This window comes from Caloenas nicobarica, chromosome 7 (assembly GCF_036013445.1).
Source record: "Caloenas nicobarica isolate bCalNic1 chromosome 7, bCalNic1.hap1, whole genome shotgun sequence".
NCBI lineage: Eukaryota > Metazoa > Chordata > Aves > Columbiformes > Columbidae > Caloenas > Caloenas nicobarica.
The window spans coordinates 6,451,435-6,475,245 of record NC_088251.1 but is presented as its reverse complement, the minus strand read 5'-3'; the positions used below and the strand labels follow the sequence as shown (position 1 = coordinate 6,475,245).

Sequence of the window (23,811 nt, the reverse complement as noted above, 5' to 3'; positions counted from 1 at the left end):
AATGTTACATTGCCATCAGGTTTGCTTTGTCTAATATCACTGCAATGGCCCCCTCACTCAGGTCTCATCCTTGAAATGAGCGTTGTTAAGTACAATGAAACACAAAAAGTAAGTATTCTGAGAAGAACCAGCCTGGCTTTACCCAAAGGACTAGTGATGCCTCTACCTGCTGTGTTCCTGGAAAGCATCACATCAAAAGCTGCAGCAACAGTAGAACAACCTTTTATATCTGGTAGTCTTTTCATTAAGAAATCAATCACTTGAGGAAGCATATAGAACAGAGTCTGTGACAAATGCTGTGTTACAGTGCTTTCTGATACAAATATCATGTACAGCATTGAGTTACATGTACATCTCTGCCTGTGCTTGCAAAACCATTTTGCAAAGTCTGCCTCTTCATAAATCCACAATTCGATCAGTCATATATGCCAGTTGAGTTTGCTGATGCGTTCAGAATTCAATCAGAGCACACATTTATATTTTAAAGCCAATATTTAAATACCCCTATTGTAGAATAACTCCATTTCTTCTGTAGCCGACTGAATTTCTGGTTCAAGGTCTGCTCGTTTTATCTGAAATGTATAGAAAAAGGGAATCACCACTACCATATCCCATGAAGTATACATTAAGTCCTCTTTACTGCACTGAACTTTGCACAATTTGAAATACTGTATTCAGAAAGACTGTATGGGATTTGGGGTTGGTTGTGGGATTTTTTTATTTTGGGGCTTTTTTTTTTTTGCTTCTAGATGTGGACATATAAGGGAATAAATGTGTTTTATTTAAAATTAGACATACTCTCAAGAACCAAACAGAGCATTAGTGATGTTGTCTCTATTCACTATATTTGGGTGACTCACCCTGGAAAACTTCAAAGGGAACCAACCAGCCACCCGCTCAGTACATCATTTCTCCCAACTCCCATTGTCTATGTTTAATTAATCTCTAATTGCAATAAGGGTCAAGAAATGTTAAAAAAAAAAAAAAAAAAAAAAAAAAAAAAAAGGAAATTACAATGCCAGAAAGCTCAGGCAAATAAAAGAAACCACTGAAAATTGCAAGAGATTTTCTGAGAATATTCACAGAGTGTTGATAAGGGAGAGGAAATAAATGCAGAAAGGAGCCCCAGGCTCCTCTCTCACTTATCCTTCTCCAAAGCTCAAGGTTCGAGGGCTCCATCCTGTGTTTGAAACCTGCCAGGAAGGTGTGTGCTCCCAGGGACAGGTGACACCTCACAGGGCAGAAAGGCAGCGAGAAGAGACGCCGCGTGGGAGCTGGTTTATCTCTCCCATGAGCTCATGCTGACTTTGCACGAAAAGAGAAAAATTCTCGTCTACATCCTTCCTCTCTCCAGCAGGACTGAAAACAGTGCTGGAAGAGCCTTGGTTTTAATCTTTAAGACAACTCTCCTGCCCTTGCTTCAGACTGTTGTGAAAATTTGACAAATTTACATTGAAAAGTGTAAATATAAATAACACACAATGCAACCTAGACCTAGAAAGCCCTGTACGCCTCTGCCTAGCACATGGGCCTTCACGAGCAGCCTCTTCGCTGCCCGTTTTAGATGCACAACCACATTAATCCTATTGATTTTCTTCTCTGTGCCCTTAAGACTGCTGGCCATAGTTCTGGACGGACTATTTGATATAACAATAATCCTAAATTAATTCCTGTGACAGGACTTACCTCCCCACACTGCGGGAACATGCTCAGCGAGACTGGCAGCATCCCTGCTAGTACCGACGTAAACATGAACATTCTCACTGACGCCAAAGCACGTGGAGTTTTTGCAAATTTTGCTCTGTCCAAGACAATGAAAAGGCAATTATGTCAGTTGGGGCTTGAAAAATAATCTGACAGTGAGACAAAGAGGATTAGCTGCTATTTTAGTGGTTGAAATTGCACTGAAGTTAGTAATAACCTAGGCTTATGAATCCTGAAGACATTATTTTATTTCCTGTGTTCTTACTCCTAACTCCTGGTCTTTCCCTTTGTTTTGTATTTAACTGCAACATTTTCCAGGCCTGGACTGTCAATACAAGATTAAGAAAATAAGCAGCAAGGTCAAACTGACAAGAGAAGGAGCATTAGTGCTTTAAAGTGCCTCAGTCCTTTGACTAAGATTTTTCTTGCATTACTCTCTTTCCTTTCAGATTTACTTCCTCTTGGCAGCCCTACTTTGCCTTGTGCAAAATTTATTACTTATTTTCAAAATTTCATCTTACATCTGCATTTATGTCTTCTGATAGCAGGAGTCCCTTAAGCTAACAAAGGGGGATAAGGAATGGATTTAGGCAGTACCAAATTATCGGTATTATTTACATGACATAGATGATGCCTACCAAAAGCTCAGGGCAGGCTAAGAATTCCCTGATGAAAAAAACCATTAATTCTTATGATACAGGGTGAAAGCAATAAAATGTTTTATGATATATGGAAAGCTATTTGGAAGTTGGGCTTCAGTTTTAGCTGCAAATTCAAGTAGGGTATTATCTCTTCAGAAATAACAAATGTAAGATGGGTGCTGTGAACAACCTTGACACCAGACACAGGGTCTGAAATCACAGCTGGAAAACAGCCTGTTAGGAGAGCAAAAGCACATTTCCTGCATGGGAGAAGAGAGGAAATCCTCGTGGTTTTACACAACCTCTCGCAAACCCTCCCAGCGTGGATGCAGACACAACCAGATTCATTTCCTTACCTAAATGAATCACAGCAGCTGAACAGAAACTTCCCAGATTATCACTTCTACCAAGACAAGTAATACTGCAAACCCAAGGAAAAATTGGCAGGTGGTACCAGCCAGACTGAAAACCTGAACAGACAGGGCCCAGGCACCCCCAGCCCTGCTGCAGCAGCTCCTACCTTTCCACAAAGTGCATCAGCACAGCTGGCAGGAAGAACGTTGTCCCAAACAAGGCTGCTCTGGACAAGGCTGTTTCTTTAACGGCCTCCAGGGAGAGAGAAAAATAAATGTTAGAGCGGTGCTCTGTGCAGCTTCAAATACCGCACGCTTCTGTGGGCTCTTTTTTGTCCAATACTCCGGAGTTTCAACAAACAGGTTAATGAGGGATAAAAACATTTGTTAGAGGAATTCTTTCTTAGATGGAAACTTATGTCCTACAAGTGGCAAATGCTCCACTTGTGACTAAGAAATTCTTTAAAAGGGAACATAATACTACCAATGACATACCGAGTTTTCCTACCGTGATAATAATTTTGCCAAGACTTGCTTTTTTTAAGTTGTGCTGAACTCCTCCCAAATGCTTGTACCTTCTGGGTACCCAAACTACCCTGTATAAAATCTGAAGTTCTCTCTCCAGCTGTCTACAAATCTTTACACTCCTCGAGGTGTTTCCTCCCCTCCGGACAGCACCATAGAAAAGGCGCGTCACCGACAGTGCACAAAATACGACTCCTTGCTCTGGTTGCTGTGCCAGGCTCTGCAGTGGATGTCGATGAGCAACGCAAGGAGTAAACACAGAGCTGGCAACTGGAGCCCAAGGATAAAATGCACCAGCACAGCGTAGGCCAGGGCATTACCCTTGGGGAGGCACAGCCTTTAAATAATATTCCTACAACAGAAGGTGCACATGATATGTACAATAAAGGGCTTTTCTCTGAGGCTTCCCATCAGAAGAAGGTCCAGGAGTCTTGTCTCCTGAGATGACGAGGAAAAGCAGAAATACCTGTGCTAGTGTCTCTGTGGCTCAACTCGGGCACTCGGTGTGTTGTTCTGGGGAGGCTGCCAACCCTCGAAGACACGAGGGTTGTGGAACCCAGTTGCAGAGACCTAGTCCAAGCCTACCCAGAGATTCAGCACCTGATCTGGGATTCCTCATTTCAATACATCCAACTCTCAGCATCACATTCAGCTCCTCGCAGGGAATGAAAGGCAAATCAAGAGAGGCCTCCACGCCCTCACCCACCTTCTCACCAGCCTTCTGTGACACTCCTACGACCTTGCCGTTCCTGTCCATCACTTCAATTCCATTCTCGAATTCTGGGCTTCTCACCACTGCCACAGTAAATGCACTCATCAAGCCTGCAGAGTTAAGGAGGATTTTGCTTTAAAAGATCCAAAAGGACTGTCTCAACAGTAACATCCATACTTATGTGCATTTTACATTTCCAGTTCAACAGTTCACAACTGCATAACCTGACAGCTTTAGAAGACACTGCCCCATAAAAATCTACTTGGGATCTTAATTTTTGTTTCAGAAGCTTCAGCAATATTTTAAGGCCTCCATTCTAAAAAGTGCTTTATCATTACGGACCCGGACCTTTCAATCGTTGCCATCCAGCTTGAACCACAAGTACTTTGCTCTAAAGAAAGTGGGGTGGGATTTGTGTTGCTGGTCTGTTTTGTACCAGCCAGCGCAAAAATCCAGTACAGAAGAAAAGAACCTGAAGGGAACACACTTAAGGAGAAGCTGCATCCCTGATTTGAAAGGGAGGGTGCCAGCTGTGTGTCTGTCACAAGCGGATCCTGGATGAGAATGTTTCGGTCTCCTCCAGACCCAGCTTTACAAGGTACCTGAAAACACCCATCCCACAGTCTGTCACTGAAAAGACGAGGCTAATCCACCGGCACTTATAAAGGCCGTATCAAATTAAGCTAGTAATCTACCTGGTGTTCCCCTTTCTCTTGAGCATAGTCTGGCAAACTGACCTTGCTTGAAATAGTAGATTTCTCTTTTTGTTACTTTTTGGCAGGGCTGTTCAATAAAGACATCAGGGTAACAGGTGACACTTGTCAGTTAATCAGTTACCCTCAGGCTTCTGTCTATATTTAAGAAAATGGAAAGCACATTTTAACACCTGCTGCAAGAGAAACAAGTCAGAAAGATCTAATGCAGATCCTCAGAAAGATTTGGGTAGCCATCTCACATAACTTGGGACAGAGGAGATGACATTTGGTTTAATTTTACCAGTTTCCCCCTAGGAAAGGCCAGAAATTTCTTTAATGGCATAAGAAAACCAGTTAAAGACATCAAATAGTTAAACTTGTCTTGGTGCAACTTCACCACGTCAGTAGAGCTGTTCCAGTAATGAACCGAGTCCCACTGCCTTGCAAGGTTAATGACATTCTGCTGTACCAACTCTCATTTTCTACGCTGTCAGCGGTTGCTGCAGAGAGCAGGAGCCCCAGCCTGAGCGAGGAACGATGTCAGTGCACACACACAGCTGTGTCGCACTCTGGTACCACGTATGTGCCACACCAGGCTGTGCCAGCTTCAGCGTCGCTGCCCTCCCGCTCCGGCCCGGCAGTCCCGATGGTTTCAGGTAAAACGTGCAAGCCAAAGAAAAACACCGACTGCATCCCTGGATATCTTTGGAGAGCCAGTTGCACGTCATGCGTGCAAAGGTCAGAAGAGCGCTCTGCAGCTCTAAGACTAAAAACCAGCAGGAATCAAACAGAGGTCAGCCACACAGAGCTTTAACTCTGGCATGGGAAGGACAGGACCCAGCACAGGCAGCCGGAGAAGCCTGGAAACAGCAAGACCACGTCTGTGCAAGAGCAGGAAAATTCTACAGTCAGACGGGGGCAGCAAATGGCCTCTCAGAGCAGCTGTATGATTCACGGTTTCTTTTTACTCACCAAGAACAGGAGCCGGTAGAAGCTTTTTGACGACTAGTTCCATTACCGGACTCTTCAATGTGTAACGATTCATGAAGACAAGAGGAAGAGCCTAAGGCATTGGGAGGAAACAGGCACCTTCTATTAAAAAAAATGTGCAGCATTTCAGTATGTGCAATAGGTTAGGAAAATAAAGCTGTGATTTAGTACATAGTTCCATCTATAAACAAATGTCTCGGTTTAACATTCCAACAAAATACAGGTGTTCTCTAGTTACTGAAGGTATTTGTAATCACTCTTCTAGACAGGAGTACAAAATATTATGACAAAAAACACTAAACATTATTATGTAGAGGACAGAAGCAGTATGAATACAAAGACAGAAAAACAATTACTTCTGACTAATATTCCTTGGACATCCGTCCAACTGCCTCATGTCACATACCGCCTCTCCCCCAAACAGGAAACCTGGTTTACTTGTGTATTTTTTTTTCCTGATTCTCTGCAGTTTCAGCCCAATTCTATATTCCCATAATACACTTGCAGGAAGTTTCATTTAGGAATAAACGGCCAGGACACCAGCCAGTGCTCAGAGTCTTCCTCAGAGGACAAAGGGTAAGAACTGCCCCAGAGCTCTGCAAGTCCCGACCGCCGCTGGTCCAACTGCTTTGCTGAGCGGACAGAGGTGAAAGTCCCTTTAACAAAAGCAGAAACAGTCGTATTTTTCTGTCAGAAGGCTTATAAAAATCACTGTTCAGTGTGAGGAGTGAGGAAATGCATTACAGGGGCATCTACACTTGCAGTGAGCATCATGAGGACACCAGAGCTCATTCTGACGTAGCAAACGCCAGAAACCACAAATTCCCGTTCCAGCCCAGAGCTTCCCAGCCCTCCTGGAAGGTGAATTTACCTGCACTCACTGCAGTGTTTTCATGGCTCTGCTCTTTCTGGGATCTGAGCTAACTCCATCCAGTACAGACACCGGCAGATTTCACCACTTGTTTAGAGCAAGACAGATCTCCTTCCACAGCACCACACCAAAAATCAACTCCGACAACCCTGTGGGTGACCCTGTGTTTGTAAACCCTGGCAATTTCCTCTCGCTACTCGTTTTCTAAGCTTGCAGAATAATAAATAAAAGGACAGAGGAGGAAGCACCAGAGGAAGACAAGCAAGGTATTGGCTGACAGACGCTCAGGAAAATTCATATTCTGAACAATTCTGGGGCAAAACATCTGAGTAGAGCAACAGAGCACAATCCTGACAGTGTGAGTATCTCAGCGCCTGCTCCTTCCCAGGAGGGCTTATCAGGAAAGCAATCACTGAGCAAATACATACACCAATACATGCTGCATAGGAAATGGCCCCCAAGCCATAGAAGATTTGCTTTTGCTCCAGCGAGTACTCCTAAGCAGGACAGAAGAAACACACCACGTAAGTACAATTGTAAACCACTTGTAAATCATGTTCAAAACAGTCTTGTACAATTGATTTCAAAACTCAAAATTGACACATACTTCAGACTTTGCAGTACCATTTCCATTTATTAGGGTGAATGCTGTGGTATACGTGTGAAACACAAACTGCAGAAACAAAGAGATTATAAGCAAAAAATGAATTTGGGATTGAGACTAGAAGACTTGTAAATGCAGAAAGAAAGAGGCAATTACCTGAAAAAAAAAAGTGTGCTTCGCCTGGTGCTGAGCAGATGAAACAATAACCTAGGAGGGAAAACCCCACAAGAAAATTAGGTTTGATGAGTCTAGAAGTTTCTAGTGAGCAGTGGTTGGCCAGAGCATGAACAGAACCGCGATGTCACTGTTTGCAGCAGCGTCAAAGGCTCCGATCAGCACCCAGAGCCATTTCCCTTCATTCCAGACTAACACATTTCCTTGCTACAGGTGTGACATACTCACTTCTCCTGCCCAATATCAAAACACAGAGACACAGTGACTAAAACAGTACGCAAGAATATTTAAGATGCTTTCTTACCCAAAATTTAAAAAAATCATTTTGTACCTGTGAAGTTTAGATAGATGCAAATAAAATAACCACGGTAATAAAAATGTAATTAAATAAGTGAATGAGAAAGGGTCAGTTGTTTTGACTAGTGGGGATATAAATACTAGATCTAACTGATCTACAATCAAAGATTTTAGAAGTTACTTCCCAACTCCTTCTCAAACTTAGACAGTGAATGAGAACCCCAGTTTTAATAAACCGCAGCCTGTCTTGAGGTCTGACCCGCCGAATTCAAGGTGTGGAGCACTCTCAAAGAACGCAGTCCATCAAGGTAAGGCAAATATTGAATTAGAGGAGGGCAGGGATTGTCTAAAGCCTCAGAGGAGGAGCAGTAATTAATTTATATTAGTGGATCAACTACCTTTATTATTAATGCCAGCGCTGAATCTAACTACATCTATGAAAGAGCACTAAGCCGTAAGTATCAAAAAGAAATATTTCTGTTAATTCCGTTACTGTTCTTAATGAATTCAACAGCCATCAAGACTTTCATTATACTTTCTAGTAGTGCAGCATAAGGCTGTAATCTCTACATGGAATGACATACATATCTCAGTATGTATACTCACAGGCCAAAACCAAAGGCAAACACATCTAAATGAATAAACATGCCTATAATTACAGCTACAAATTTTATGAAACAAAACAGTGCGGTTTTTGAGCACTATTACAAGAGCTTGTTTTTATATCTTTTGTAATTTCTTGACACCATCATTTCTTACTGGCAAGTGCACAACCTACGTAAGAAAAAAAAAAAAATCACATTCTGGGTCTGAAACACACACCACAAGGCTCTGACTCCTTCCTGCTGCAGTTCCATTTTTTTGAGGTTAAACAGACCCAAAGCAGGCCTTGCTCTCAGTGCTGAGTGCATTCCACCTTGCATCAGAAAGCTGAGCTCTGAATACTGCTGAAGGAAGGCAGCAAACAGGTTTGGGCTTCCAATGAGATTCCTTAAGGGCTAAATTTCTAGGTCACTGAGCACTTCCCACAATGCAGATGTATTTTAGAAAGCTTGTGCTAAGCCTAAAACCTTCTATTCCCTCCCTCCAACCCGTTGCTTTGGAAAAACATAAGCCATGCGGTACACAAGCATCTTTCACGATCACTCACCAATGGAAGAGATATGGGCAGGAAGGCTAAAAAGAAAGAAAACTCTTTCAGTAAAAATAACTGCTGTGAGTCTAGATGGATGGTTTTGAGCAGAAAATTCCCCTAACTTCCCCCCTCTAGTTTCAGCTCTAAGTAAAACCCTGCCCACTCTGTAACTGAGTTTTGAACAGAAATTCAACTCTCTATTCCAAAAGAGAGAGGTGGCAACAAAGGCTGCCACAGCTGTGAGTGGTTATATGAGATAATGAGTTAATAGCCTAAAGTACGGTTATATCTGATTAACAATCTTTGCTGTCCTGGCTTCCTAAAGCAGACTTCATCTGCCACCACAGCAAATAAATTCATATAGTAGCCGCATCCTTCAAGTGCAATCTTAGCCTACAGTTAACTGTTGTACATCTGGAGGGATCTAGGAACTCATTCTGCAGTGACAACAACTAGAGACTGGTCGAGCTGTTTCCATCTAGACGAGCAGATAAACTGCGGGAAAAATTCCCTACGAGGACTGTAGGAATAAATAAATCTGCAATAGATAGAACAATGCAACTAACAGAATAGTCTACTTGCTTTTCTACACGGAGAACAGTACCACTATAGTATCACAGTGGCTCCTTACTATGAGCTATTCCCCTTCGATGTTTCAGCCACACATACAAAACTTCTCTTAAGGGAACTTACCTGGAGCTCTAAACAAAACAGGAATTATCTTGTCTGTATCAGGATGTACACTGGACTTAAAAGAAAAAAGGCAAATGAGACCACCTTTGCCATACTTGAATAAGAAAGAAAAAAATTATAAAGATTTTGTAAACTTACCAGGCTTAGCAGGAAGGCTTTTTTTGTCTAAACAATTTGAAAATTAGGTTAGTAACCAAGTTTCAGAATAGCATGTGTAAAATCTTCTTTCTAATTTTTTTTCCCCAATAACTTTTATATGGAGTGCTATATATGTACACACCTCTTCAATTATTTTTCCCCTAAAATTTCTCTCCAAATCCTCCTTGTTGAACAGACATCCCATGTGCTGTGTAACAGCACCAAAGCACACACTACTACAGAACAGAAAGTTAGTTTTAAAAAATTAAGATAGTAGGTATTTTAAAACAAAACCCCAACAATTTAAATATGGCTAAAAGCCTAAACACTTATGTTAGGGCTTTAGGGTAGTAGGTATCCCACCCAAGTACTGCTACTGCTCATACTATGGGATGTGAAAACAAACCAACCTGCCCTCTGTGTGGTGATACAACATCTAAGATTCAAAATGAGCTCATTAAACATTTTTGCATATTTATCATCCATCTATATCATCCCAGCTAAAGGCAGACAAGCTTAGAGCTATGATTCCTAAAGTGATCTCAGAGCATCGTCTAAATTCAGCTATATGACACACAAACCAGCCTTCTTCAGGATGATAATACTGCAATTTAGTATTAAAGTCAGTAGTAGTTCAAATAAATCCATACAAAATTTATATATTAGAAAAATCTCTGTAGCAACGAGTTTTTCTTCTGTTATCCCTGTCTCTGAATCTCAGTATTCTGTCTGTGAGATCCTATACTAACATCAACTATTTCAGCCATGAGAAAAGACACCTCTGTTTTCTACAAACCGCTCTCCAAAATACCTGATCATTCTGTATGGGCTCACTTGGGGTCTTCCCATTGTTTTGTATTAATAACCTGGTTCTTCTTATTTCATCCTATATTAGACAAACAAACAAACAGAAAAAAATTTCTCAGATTTCAATATTCTGAAGCGCAATGTATCAGTGATAAGACCGTCCAGATACAAACCTAGAATATCAAGCTAATAGTGCACCTGTCTCTCACTGGAGCAGTGCAAGCAAAAACAAACCTAGACACACAACCAATTCCCAATCATAGAAACTTTTCAATTATTCAGGCTCCCTTAGTCCCTTAAAGTATCGATTCCTCAACCCATTACACAAATACACTGGAACTTTAAGCGTATAAAATACCTCACTAAAATCAGAGTGTTAATCTAAAGTTTCCCATGAGTGCTGGCAAAGCAACCACCTGATAGCCCCACAGGCACCTAGACGACTATTTTAAAATGAAATTCCAAACCAGACTTTTAAAATTACCAGAAACTAGTCATAACACCACTAGATGTTCCTGCATCTTCACAAATGTGTGTTCAAGTTTTGCATCTTACACGCTTCCTTCAAACTTGTCTTGAAATTTTAATTACGAAAAATAGGTACACGTAAAGAGAATAAAGATGTAACTTCATGTAGTCATCCATAGTCTACAAAAAAAGCTGCTTAGGAGAATTTATGAGACGATTTGACTTTTCTTCAACAGGGACACCTCTATTTGCGACTGTGTGTCCTATTTCAAGAAGGTGTGAACTAATCCCTGCACATACTATAAAATTTTCTTGTTGGCATTTACACATATATAAGGTATATTTACTAAATTTTTATTTACTAAATTATTATTTGTACATGTAAATATATGTAGAGATATATATTCATACAATATTTACACATATATATAGATAGATGGATAGATACACACAATACACTAACGCTGCAAGTGACAAGGAAATACGCAATGTTCACACATTTTGACAGTGTTCTTTTTCTTTAATGGAAATTACTCTTAAAAACAAAATAATTAAACCCACACAAATTCCCTTAACATACCAGTCAACTAGACGACTCTCATACAACGCGCTGTGTTTTTTCCTCCATCATCCCTGACAAAACTACACTTGGAACTACAGAAGTTTGCTGTCATGACAGTTCCCAAAATTTAGATGCTGGACATTATGGCCCACAATGTGTTTAGTGTCACATATTTAATAATTAATGTTAAAACTGTAATAATCATTCTCTGGTATAAAAAGGCCCTAAAAACCAAGTGTGCTCCCTCTCAGGGGAGGATTCCTTCTATATAGACACTTGACGGAGAACCAAAAGAGCTTCATGAGCTTCAGATGAAGCTGCACCCCAAGGATGGGTATGTGGATCAGCCTGCAGAGATTTGGGGTGCCAGGGGTGCAGTTCTGCAAACCGGCGTTCCCCGAATCTGCGGCAGCTCCGCGTCTCCATCCTCCAGCGGCAGACGCGGCTCAGAACAGCGCGCCCGGCTGCTCATCACCTCGCTCGCCTTTGGGGCTTTCCTTGCTCTTAACGGGGCTGATCAAACCCGCGGCGGAGCAGCCACGGTCTAAACAGGACTGCTGAAATGGTGTTGCCTAGAAATGCCTTTTGTTTTATGTAATTGCATATAGAAATACACGTGTGTTTATATCTATTTCTTATATATCACAGAATCATTTCAGTTGGAAGAGACCCTCAGGATCACCGAGTCCAACCATAACCTGACTCTAGCACTAACCCATGTCCCTGAGAACTTCGTCTAAACGCCTTTTAAACCCCTCCAGGGATGGTGACTCCACCACTGCCCTGGGCAGCCTGTTCCCATGCCTGACAACCCTTTCCGTGAAGAATTTTTTCCTAATATCCAATCTAAACCTCCCTGGTGCAGCTTGAGGCCGTTTCCTCTCATCCTGTCCGTTGTTACCTGGGAGCGGAGACCAACCCCCCCTGGCTCCAAGCTCCTTTCAGGCAGTTCAGAGATCAGGAGGTCTCCCCTCTGCTCCTGCTCTCCAGGCTGAACCCCCAGCTCCCTCACGAATGTGTTTTATTTTTCCTCAGAAGCCTCGCAACGATATTATGTTACACTTCAGCAAAGTCCATCAAGCCCATCGCTAATTTTCGTATCCCCGGGCAGGCCTGGCAGCAGGAGCGCGGGGGCCGCGAACCGCGGGCTCTGAGGCGACCGGCGCCGCCCCGGGCCGGGGGGCGAGTCCGCTGGCGGCTCCCGAGCCCCGCACCGCCCGCCCCTCCCGTCACCGCGGCCGCCAGCCCCCGCGGCACTCACGGAGGATTTCAGCAGCAGCAGCGGGTCCAGGACGTCCGCCCAGAGAAGAAACCTCTGGAAAAAAGACTGCGGGGAGACACGCTTCATGGAGACGAGGCGTTATTTTGGACGCAGCCCGCCCGGGCCGCGCTGTACCCCCTCAGCCCCTCCGGCTCCCCCCGCCCCGGACCTGCCCCTCCGTCCTCCAGAACCGCAGGTTGGCGTCCATGGGGCCGCGGCGGCGGGAAGGAGCCGCCGGGGGAGCGGTCCGGCTGCTGCACGCTCCGCCCGGGCACGGCGCCGCCAAAACCGGGTCCGCCCGGCCGGCCCATGGGGCTTCGTGCCCCCGGCCCGGAGAACGGGGGAGGCGGCCGGCGGGGGTCGCAGCCCCCGGAGCCCGGGGGGAGCGGGTCGTGGTTGGGAACGGTCCGATCGCCCTCTCCCCTTCCCGCGGTTCCCCCCTGCGGCAGCCGGGGAGGCCGAGCCGGGGAGCGGGACCGCAGAGAAACCCCCCGCGCCCTCCGCATTGACCCGAAGCGACCGAGGTAAGGGAAAGCCGCGGCTGGGTGAAAAGATGTGACACCGCCCGGGGTTTCACAGGCACGAACAGCTGCCACCAGCTGCTGTTTTGCATCACTGAGGGGGGACTGGACTTGATGATCTTTCGAGGTCTCTTCCAATCCCTACCATCCTGTGATTCTGTGAGCTGGTCGGGGGTTTCACTTCACACGCCGTAGGTCCAGGAGATCAGGTTTATTGGAAGAAAATGCACGTGTACTAGTGGATTTACACCAAACAGAACTAAACCGCTGGGGCTGAAACGAGATTTGCAAATACTGAAGCCTGCAGCAGCACATCGGGCTCATTTTTTCATCCTTTCCTTACGTTACAGCTGTTGATAGCAGCTACAAAGCCACCTTAGGACACAACAGCCACTTTGCCAAGGTGGTTCCCTCGTGCTGCTGTTTACCTGAAGCCCTTTCCCCTGTTCAAAAGGGCAGAAGACGAAAAATACAGACCCGTTCAGTATCGTATGGATGTATCCAGCCCTTTGGCAGCACCAGCTGCTAACTGCTGGCTGCGAACAAAGCTACAGAAGATCCTTTCTCAGGCAATGCAACTCACCCGACTGCTTCAAAGTAGAGGAATCTTGGGGGAAAAAGTGAAAAAAAAGCAAAGCAACATACCCACTGCTAGCCAATGGTAAGATTTATTACTGTAACTAGAGACACGCTACATTGTTTTCAAGCAGTACAACACGTTCAAGCAAATAAGCAAGGCTTTCAGTGACAGAATTCTCATAAAGCTCAAGTACAACTATAGGGGTTCAAGTTTTTGCCATCTCCCAAGTAGAAACTTCTCCATGCTTGTTAACGCTCCTGTACTGCACCTGTGGCTATATGCAGGATTAAAATGGCACATATTTACATTCATTGCCAGTTATAGTGCATTTACCCACAAAAAGGGAGACTTTTTTTTTTTTTACTTGTTACATTCATCTCTTTCTGTGCAAAATTAATTAAAACCAAACCATGTGTCGAAATTCTATTTTCCATATTGTCCCCATTGTTTCAAACTCTTGTTCCAGAATTTCATTCTTCATGTGAGAAAAAAAGGGACACTGGCCCAAAGCTAGCCAAAGAAAGAAGAAAAAGCCAGTGAAGACAACTGTATTTTGTGTATTTGTCGTATTCGGGAAGAAGACAAGTGGTCACGGAAATTCCCGACATCAAAATTGCAAAAGGGGCAGGGAGGAAAGCCTTCACTTTTACCCTCCTTTTTAAAACAAGACAAGGGAGTCAGTAAATATTTCAGTATTTAATTTCTTCTTCAACATGAGAAAATAAGAACTTTGATTTTTTTTTTTTTAATAATCACAGCTGTTTTCCTAATGTCTTCATTTTACGGTAACTAGGAGTCTCGTTCAGTGTTTATTTATGCACTTTCTCGAAATATTCTTTAGAACCTTCTGGGCTTGGTTTGATCTGTCAAGAAAAGAAAGCTTAGTTATTATACAATAACAAAGATAAAATAACAGATATGATACTAAGAAAAATGCATGCACACTTCATAAAAAACAATAGGTTATTTCTGTTTCTGCACTTGGTCGAAAGACAAAAGCCTAAATGATGTACAAACTCCTAAAGTATTCAACACATTTTTCCTGCTACACATCAAGCAGGGCGTTAAATAAGTACAATATCTGAAGACAATTGGTAAGAGTAGAAGTCAAATTTAGAGTTTTAAATACAATTTGTGTCTTCTAAAAGAAAATTGCTGACTTCCTTCACAGAAATCACACATTTAGTATCATACAAATAGACTCAATTGGTCCAACTGATAAAAGCCTCATATTTAGACAACAGGCACAGGTTCAGTCAAGCACCTCACGTTGAACCGGTTCTCAGCCCTTCAGACGTGCAAAAATATGCCAGAGTCTATATTTAGAAGAGTGGTATTTAGCAGACACTTACCGTAGGGGAGTCTGGAGTCCAGTTTGCTGGACAAACCTCTCCGTGTGTCTCCACGAACTGGAATGCTTTCACCAACCGGAGCGTCTCGTCCACACTGCGACCAACGGGGAGATCATTGACACTCAGGTGCTTGACGATCCCATTTGGATCAATGATGAAGAGACCTCTGTAATGGAGCAAGAGTTCAGGGAATGCAAACCACATTCCAAGAGCAAACACAAGAAAGTGGATGAACTATTTCAGCAAGGTCGTTATTCTTAGATGCAGATATCAAAGTAGCAACGCAGCGTTTCATATATTGTTTGTTAGCACAGTGACCAAATCGACATGGTTCTACGTTTGTTATAAATCTATTTCCATCTATATTTCCAAGCTGATAGCTGCCATCCTTCCCATGTCTTTTTGATATGAAAATCCAAAGGTACTGAGTGAAGAGGTGCTTATGCATTAAGCTACTAAATTAAATCCTGTTGCATGTAAACAATATTTCAATTTGTGAAAACCAAAGTTCCAGTCTTACCATACTATTTAGCTTAATTTGTCAACAAATGTCAGAAGTGCCTGATCCAAAGAGATCAGGAACCAAAGGTCTTCAGAAGACTCCTACGCAGTCCAATAGATCTCAGGGACCGCTATTTGCTTTTAATAAGTATTCCTATGGTGGAAAAGTGTCATTTTTAAAAAATTCTAGATAATTATGGGATTGACCGTAGTGGCTACCACTTTAGAAACTTCTCACATGGATGTCAAGGCAGTCTCTTCTCCCTTCAGAAGGAAGGAAAATTAAAGAAGACAGACCTAAATTGTGAAAAATAATTGTAAAACGCTCTTCTATCCTACTCGTCTTCCTTAGTGACACGGAGTTCTCTCAGTCTCTCAGATCAGAACAGCTGGCTTTGCCCTGCGTGCATTTTCAGAGAGGCCCAGAACCATTCTCAATGGCCATAATTGCCATGTACCCTTTTCCTAGGGTGAGATCCAGAAGAAGTTCTCCAGAAAAAGTGACATCTTACAGTTGTCCTTAGATCCTTGTCCAGTTTCCTCTGCAGGAGGAGACAGTACGGCTCACACTGGTTTAGACTGGGTTGTGTCATAACCGAGTCATCAGCAATCATGCCTTACCTCAGTGCTATACCAGGTCCTTCTAGCAGCACACCATAGTCACGGGAGATCTGTTTTGTGAGGTCTGACAGAACTGGAATATTCATTTTGCCCAAACCGCCGCTCTAGAGAGGAGAGTAAGATTCCATTTTGTTACAAAACACATTTTAGGATTATCCTTCTTCCTTGGATTCAGTTCTCTTGAAGGTATATTGACAACAAAACACATTCATGCCATTTGCTCCAGGAAAGGAACCACTTACGTGTCTGGCGTTGTTTGGTGGGGTTTGTTTTGTTTCTTTTTTTAACGTAGTCAGGAACATTTGGTTTCTTTGGAACATGAAATCTACTTTTGCACCAAGCATTTTAGAATTGCTTATTTTGGTGATAAAAGGCTACCTATGACAACGGTCATACATTTTCAGAAAGATTCCCCTCGTACCCTACTCAGGAGCTTTGAATACAAAAAATTCTACTCCATGTTAAAGTGTTCAAAATGAAAGATGATTAACATGGTAGGGAGGGAAGGGAAAATAAACCTGCATACTATGAACAGACAACACAAGGCTTCTGACAGCCACACTAGGTACATCAGAGTTCTGCTGCTCTATTTAGTGCATGTATGATTTTTTTCTTCCTCCCCAAATCAATTTAACTACTATTTAGAGAGTCAATGAAGATTTCTTTCAGTTTTGCAACATGCTGGAACTGCAAGAGAGATAAGCTCTCTATCCTTGAAATGAGCCCAGAGTTCGTTAGCTTTTCTATTCCTGGCATCATCAGTGGATCATTGTGCAATCTCAGTCACTCAGACCCTGACCTGCAAGTGCTCATCTGCAATGGAGTTCTTGCACATGGAGCTTTGAGTGCAGATGTCAGAGAAACCAAGGTTTTCGCTTCTCCAGATGTCAGGGTCCTGTCTGCACCACCCTGGAATTCTTTCTGCCCTTTGCAGGGCGTTTTGCTATGTGTGCACGGAGCAGCGCCAAACCAGCTTTCGCATAAAGCATGGAAGTCAGCCCATAATCACATTTTAGTGCTCTGAACAAAGCATGCAGGAAATGAAACATTCTCAATAGGTTCAGCCAAGCCATATTAAATCTAAGAAACTCTCTTCCCTCCCTTGTGTTACGGCAGCAAAGCCATGCACCTGGAAGCAGCCCACTCTGTGAGCACTGCTGCTTGACAGCACAGGCGCTTCTGCACCTTCCTGCCATGCTCCTCATTCTCTGCAACTAACCACACTAGCCAGGTGCTTCATCTGATCAAAAACGGGCATTTTTATATACATCTGAACAAGGATCCTCTCCAGCACAAGGCCGTCTTCATCGCTTTCTTTCCCTGAAGAAAGCTGAGGACCTCCATTTGTATTGCAGAAGCAGAGCCATTTCAGGAAATGAAAGTCAGTAACACAAGTGCTCCGATAAACTGGCTGTTCTGCTTCCATTGCAAAGCCACCACCGTTAGATACGGGTTAACAGTAAGGACTAAACAGCAGCTCTTCATTTTCTGTGACAGTTCACAGAAACCATCAGTTTAGGACAGTGACACGGATACTGAGTATTTGTCTTTCAAGATAAATGTATGACAACATGATGTAACCTATAGGATTAGCAAGAGAGCAAATCAAAGATGAAAAAGAGCCCCAAATCATTACGGAAAAGATCAAGAAAACAAAGACTGAGGTCGGAATTATGTCATCCAATGTAGAAGTTAAGCCCATAGCTTATCGCTATAGGCAGTCTATTTCTTGAAATTGGTGTTCGCACAACTGTTTATTCAGTTTTTCTGCTAAAGACCTCTTATGAAAAGAAAACAAGCAACAGAGGAAGCCCCAAACGGCTGCCCAATTCATACCTTTCGTGGTGTATTTATCCAGGCCAGATGACAAAAATGAGAATCCACAGAAACTGCCACAACTTCACAGTTCACATCACGAAATTCATTTGCTTTGTTGCTGAAAGCCACAATTTCTGTTGGGCAGACAAAGGTGCTGGGTGGGAAGAGAAAACAGGCTACAATGATTCTGCAATCTTTTCATAGAGTTTTTTAGAAAATGCTCTTATATCTGTTTCTGGGCACTAACACAGTAGCACAGTTTCTTTAGCCTGATAATTTTAACCGTGTTTCCTGCTCAAGATTAGTTTCAGTCAGCCTCAAAGCCACAGCTATAGCCACCTCGCTGGCACACCAGTTTTCAACTCCCAGTTCTAAACAGATTTTTTTTGCAGAGATGGAGAAACTGTCTCTGCTAAACACTCTCCAGACCGAGAGTTTTTAGGGTCTATAACAGAAAGAACTGCAGGTTAAATTCTCCCCCGTGTGCCCACATACACTAAACTTCATCAGAACCGTCCCGGATGCTCCTGATGATTGAAGCCTCCTGGGCAGGCTCAGCCTATCCAGCATTTGTTCTGGAGCCATCTTGCTGCAGTTCTGCTGCTTAAAAGGGAAGAGTCTCCAAGGTGAACCCCAACTGCAAAGCAACGCCTGCGCCCCGGGGTCTGACTGTGAGAAGAACCACACTTGCAAGGCCACCTCTGCCTCCTGAAGCAGTCCTGGCAGCTGGAAGATGCTCTCCAGCCTCCAGACCCATTGCTTTAGCACAAAATGGCCATCTGCCCCCAAGTCCTGTCGCTACATTGAAATACTAGAGTGCAGAGGAAGCGACGAAGCTGGTGACGGGCCTGGAGCACAAGGGTGATGGGAGCGGCTGAGGGACCTGGGGGGTTCATCCTGGAGAGCAGGAGCTGAGGGGAGACCTTCTGATCTCTGAACTGCCTGAAAGGAGCTTGGAGCGTGGAGGGGGTTGGTCTCCGCTCACAGGTAACAAGTGACAGGATGACAGGAAACGGCCTCAAGCTGCACCAGCGGGGGTTTAGATTGGATATTAGGAAAAAATTCTTCCTGGAAAGGGTTGTCAGGCATGGGAACAGGCTGCCCAGGGCAGTGGTGGAGTCACCATCCCTGGAGGGGTTTAAAAGGCGTTTAGACGAGGCTCTTAGGGACATGGGTTAGTGCTAGAGTCAGGTTATGGTTGGACTCGATGATCCTGAGGGTCTCTTCCAACCAAAATGATTCTATGATTCTATAAACATATCTGTGGTACAGGACTAGCTCGGAGAAGGTAAAACCGGCCACTTTAGACAGCAAATATCTGCAGCGCCTCTGATGACCTTCAGTGAGGCAGGAGGCCCATGCGAAAGGGGAGAAACCCGCACTCACAAGTCCAGGGGGTAGAAGAAGAGCACCAGGTATTTCCCCTTGAAGTCATCCAGGCTCAGCTCCTTGAACTCTCCGTTAACAACGGCCGTTCCCTTGAAGAACGGGGCCTGTTGTGTGACCGCCGGGGCCAACCGCGAGCAGCCTGCGGGCACAAAACACGAGCTGCCGGCCGGGCCGGGCCCCGGGGCCGCCGCCGCCGCGTCCCCGGCGCAGCCGCACGGGCGGCCGGGGCCGAGAGGCCGCAGAGGCCGCTCCCGCCGCCTCCCCGCGCGGGGGTGCGTGTGTCTGCGTGTTCCCGCCGCCCTCCCCGCACTTACCCAGGCTGAGCTGGCGGCGGGCACAGGGCAGGGGCTGCGCCGTCAGCCTCCTCCCGACAGCGGGCACCTGCGGGGGGACACGGAGGGTCAGAGCCGGCGGGGGCCGCGGCGCGGCCAGCGAGGGCCGGGCGCTCACTCACCGCGCTGCGCAGCAGCCTTCCCAGCGCGGCGGCCATCTTGAGCGGGGCGGGCCGGGGGACGGGCCGGCCCGGGCCCGCCCAGCCGGGAGCGCAGCCCGAGCGGGACGTGTCCCCGAGGCCGGCCGTGCCCGCGCCCTGGCCGTGCCCGCCGCCTGGCTGTGCTGCTCCAGCCGTGCCCGCGCCCTGGCCGTGCCCGCCCCCTGGCTGTGCTGCTCCGGCCGTGCCCGCGCCCTGGCCGTGCCCCCCCGGTTGCTGCGGGCTTCCCGCCGGCGGTGGGAGCTGGTGTTGGTGTGTGGTCGTAGAGGCTGCAATGGAGCGAACAGCGTGGCTTGTGTTGAGAAACCTTCCAGATACGAACTTTTCTAATGCAGTTGGCTCTGGCGTTATGGAACTCGCTCAGATTATAGCTTTTTAATCATAATTAAGCATAATTGAGACTGAGAGAGCTGGGGCTGTTCAGCCTGGAGAAGCTGAGAGGGATCTCATCAATGTTTATAAATATCTCCAGGGTGGGTGTCAAGAGGATGGACCAGACTCCTTTCAGTGGTGCCCAATGACAGGGTGAGGGGCAGCGGGCACAGACTGAAGCACAGGAGGTTCCATCCGAACATGAGGAGAAACTTCTTTCCTGTGAGGTGCTAGAGCCCTGAACAGGCTGCCCAGAGAGGTTGTGGAGTCTCCTTCTCTGGAGACATTCAAACCCGCCTGGACACGACCCTGTGTGATCTGCTCTGGTGACCCTGCGTTAGCAGGTGGGTTGGACTGGATGATCTGCAGAGGTCCCTTCAGCCCCAACCAGTCTGGGATTCTGTGATTTAACACCATCACCAGTTTCACTCTCTGGTACCTTTCTGTGGCACTCCTGAATTTATTAATCCAGATGTAGCCAATGGCAGATGGAAATATGGCTCTGATAATCTCAACAACTGTAGTGCCCAGCAGAACAGCCAGAATAACACTATGTGTGCACAGAGGTAGTGTATTGCTGGCTGGGCTTGTGATGATGATGATGGAGGTCCCCAAAAGATGAAGAAAAAGGAGTTCTGCACAAGGGTGCAGAGGCAAACTGTGTAGTCAAGGTAGGATAAGGGGGAAGAAAATGTGGACACTAAAGGATAGGGATACCGCAGTATGGGGTCCAACAGCGCAGTAGTCTGACTGCTTCCTGCACCCGCTGATTTCCTTGAGTTCAAACAGACATCACTAGTGCTTTTGAAGCTGTTCCCTTCAGGCGTAACACCCTCTAACAAGCTCTGCTTGTGCATTTGAGCATGTGTGCGTAAGTGCACGCAAGCGCAGTGCTGGGTCACTGACCTGGCAGATTTGGAGTTAAGGCGCCTTATGTACCCTTTGCTTCTCATAGCGCTTCGTGAAGGGAAACCTGAAGCTGTGTGAGAGAGAAAAGTTCAGTTTTGACTCCTGATGATGAACCAGTGCTGCTTGAAAGTGCTGGCTGGATGGGGACTCTGCTGGGAAGGCCGCAGGCTGGGTGAGGAGAGCTGGCTGGCTGAGCTACTCGCCTTATTTGCATGTCTGTTACCTAAAAGTAAGGGGCATTCTTGCTTAAAAAACCCCTCAGAGCCTAAAAGTGGAAGCGAGTAAACTGTTTTGGGGTTAGAAAATACGTTGGACACAGCGTGGGTGAGCTGTACTGTAGCCTGCAGCCATGGGAGATGGAGAGGGAAGGTTGTTGAGAGACGTGTCTGCGGTGGAGGTCGCGGAGGTGCCGGTGCCGCTGCTGAGGGTGCCAGCCGGGCGGTGAGAGCTGAGCTGAGCCCGGGACACCTGCAGAGCAGTGACTGTCCGTGAAGAGTAGCAAAGGCACGTCAGCCGTTCCCTGGGCCGATTCTGAAGAACGGAGCAGACGGGCACGTCTGCACTCACATCTGCCAGCCTGGCACATCCCCTCGAACAGAGAGTCCCCACGGCAGCAAACGTGCCCCAGGTGCCAGCTGGGCCACAGCGGCTCCTTTCCCTCAGCTGTGGGAGCTGTATTGTGGCAGCGAGGAAAGGGCTGTCGCTGGGATTTCCTGAGGATGGTTATCTCACCCACAGGTGGTTATTCACAGCTTCTAAGTTGATGTATTCTAAACCGACGTCCTTCCCCCCCACCCCCGGAAAGTTGTATTTGTTTAAACACTTGGCTTGCAGGTGGGGAAATATTGTTCTTGCTTTGTTATGAAGACAGCTTAATTCAGCTTCTTGGACTTCTGGCAAGAGTTTGAACTACTGCCATTTGACAGGGGCTTTGTTTTCCATTTTGCTTTTTACTGGACATCCCTACAATTTGAAGATGGATAATGTACCTGCCAGAGCACACCTGGCAAAAGAGTTATTCCTTTTTTCCTCAGCTCTGGCTCTTGCACAGACTGGAACAGCTGCTAAACCTGGTTATTCTTGCCATCCAAAGTTCAAAATAGATCTACCAAGTGGTAGCATATACACACCTTTCTCCTAGTCTTGTTGGTTGTCTGCTTTGCTGTCTCCCACGGGCCTTTAGAGTCTTTAAGCCTGATTCAAATTGGGACATCTGAAGTTGGTGAAGGACTCTCCAAGGACTTCACCAGGCTTTAGGGAGACGTTTGTGTTGTTACAAGGTGCGGAGCAGTGGATAAGGTACTTGAGTGGATGATGGGAGATGTAAATTGTATTTTTGGTTAGGATACTTATCTGCCTGTTCTCACTTCGTGCCTCTTTTTTTCCTATCTAGGAATAATTAAATATGCCTTTCTGGTGAAAAACTTTGAGCTCTGTTGATACAAACTGGTAGATAATGCTTGTGCGTTGTTACCATTATTGTTTTGTGAGAGTTAGTTTTCAAAGGGCTCTTTGAAAAATTAGCATTAGCACAACAAAGTATTAGCGAAAAGGAAGCTGCTTCTCCCTAAACTTGATGAAAGGGGAAAGCAAATCCCAAATCAGATGTCCGGCTGCCATGGGTTGCCAACTGGCAGATTCTGTGCACAATATGGTATGCGTACATCTGGTTGTTTAAAAAATAAAATCTGCTTATCTTCTAGAAGGTTATTTTATTCCATGTGCTCAAATGCTGTAACAATCATTTGTCCTCTACCTTGAAGAAATAGATAACTGAAGAAAAGGTTTGGAAATGGAAAGAAATAACCATTTTTATCTAAACCAAAGCAAAAAGCTCGGCTTAGACAACACGATGCATCACCCCACGGCTGTTGGTAGATGGCAGCCTCTGTCCTTATGCAGGGCGCTCTGTAAAAGGTTACAGCTGCCTGCAAAAGCTTTTCAGAGGCCTGTGTGCTCCCACCTGCTGATCCCGAATCTCAGCAGGAGCCAAAAGAATGTGCCGGTTTGTAGGAATAAGTTTCAGAAGCGATTCCAAACGCAATCCAGCTTAAAGCTATGAATGAACAGGTTTTACTGCATTAATTGCATAACCTGGATCAAGGAGATAGCCGCCGTTAGGGTATGTTTCCAATTGATAAGTATAGGCAAAAAAAAAAAGCCTTTTTGACATCTGGTTCGCTGGGGGGTCTTATCGTGACGTTTCAAGCAGGTTGTGCGGAGGCCAAGTGGTTTTTCTGTGGTGGCAGCATCAAACTGGGTGTGTTGCTGCTGTGCTTCTGGCTGGAGCTGCCTGCGCCCACCCTGCCGATGACTCATCCCTGCGAGCGGCTCAGAATATCACACTCTGCCCTGCTGCTTTCCTGTTCTTATTGCGCTGATGCGTTTGGGTCTCGCACGGCGTTGGCGTTTGGTTTACAAACCGCTCTTTCCCCACCAAGGAAAGATGGCTGCCAGCCCTGCTTTGTCCTGGTGTTCAGCACTCTAAAAGGTGGGGTTTTTTTTTCTAGGTCTTTCCTGAATGCCTTTGGATGAAGATGTTTTACTTAAAAGTAGAACAACCAAATACATTAAGCACCTTAGAAAGCACATGTTTCAGAGTTCAACTGGTTGGGGTTTTTTTTGTAA

The 23,811-nt window shown here is 45.3% G+C and overlaps 2 protein-coding genes across 2 annotated transcripts; both read right to left on the bottom strand.

The window, feature by feature from the left end:
• Positions 1–206: 206 nt before the first annotated feature.
• Positions 207–12,894, bottom strand: SFXN4 (sideroflexin 4). The gene is made up of 14 exons (XM_065639494.1): positions 12,800–12,894; positions 12,631–12,696; positions 10,344–10,418; positions 9,533–9,559; positions 9,395–9,449; positions 8,717–8,742; positions 7,252–7,302; positions 7,099–7,164; positions 6,920–6,988; positions 5,603–5,693; positions 3,930–4,045; positions 2,866–2,951; positions 1,687–1,801; positions 207–572 (listed from the first exon to the last, which is right to left on the bottom strand). Exons 1-14 carry the CDS (start codon positions 12,836–12,838, stop codon positions 495–497), a joined length of 960 nt encoding a protein of 319 aa, XP_065495566.1. The 5' UTR covers positions 12,839–12,894; the 3' UTR covers positions 207–494.
• A 906-nt stretch (positions 12,895–13,800) lies between these two features.
• PRDX3 (peroxiredoxin 3) lies at positions 13,801–19,948 on the bottom strand. Its single transcript, XM_065639495.1, has 7 exons — positions 19,867–19,948; positions 19,727–19,793; positions 19,410–19,551; positions 18,042–18,177; positions 16,206–16,309; positions 15,084–15,249; positions 13,801–14,594 (listed from the first exon to the last, which is right to left on the bottom strand). Exons 1-7 carry the CDS (start codon positions 19,900–19,902, stop codon positions 14,541–14,543), a joined length of 705 nt encoding a protein of 234 aa, XP_065495567.1. The 5' UTR covers positions 19,903–19,948; the 3' UTR covers positions 13,801–14,540.
• Positions 19,949–23,811: the final 3,863 nt, after the last annotated feature.

Excerpts from the sequence above, each read along its gene's own strand:
- SFXN4 (XM_065639494.1), bottom strand. The coding sequence starts at position 12,838 with ATGGACGCCAACCTGCGGTTCTGGAGGACGGAGGGGCAG. Across the intron at positions 5,694-6,919 it reads CCTATGCAGCATGTATTGGT|GCTCTTCCTCTTGTCTTCAT; the intron begins GTATGTATTTGC and ends CCAATGCCTTAG. Across the intron at positions 4,046-5,602 it reads TCTACCGGCTCCTGTTCTTG|GCTTGATGAGTGCATTTACT; the intron begins GTGAGTAAAAAG and ends TTAACTCTGCAG.
- PRDX3 (XM_065639495.1), bottom strand. The coding sequence starts at position 19,902 with ATGGCCGCCGCGCTGGGAAGGCTGCTGCGCAGCGCG. Across the intron at positions 19,794-19,866 it reads GAAGGCTGCTGCGCAGCGCG|GTGCCCGCTGTCGGGAGGAG; the intron begins GTGAGTGAGCGC and ends GTCCCCCCGCAG. Across the intron at positions 14,595-15,083 it reads GGACTCCAGACTCCCCTACG|ATCAAACCAAGCCCAGAAGG; the intron begins GTAAGTGTCTGC and ends TTTTCTTGACAG.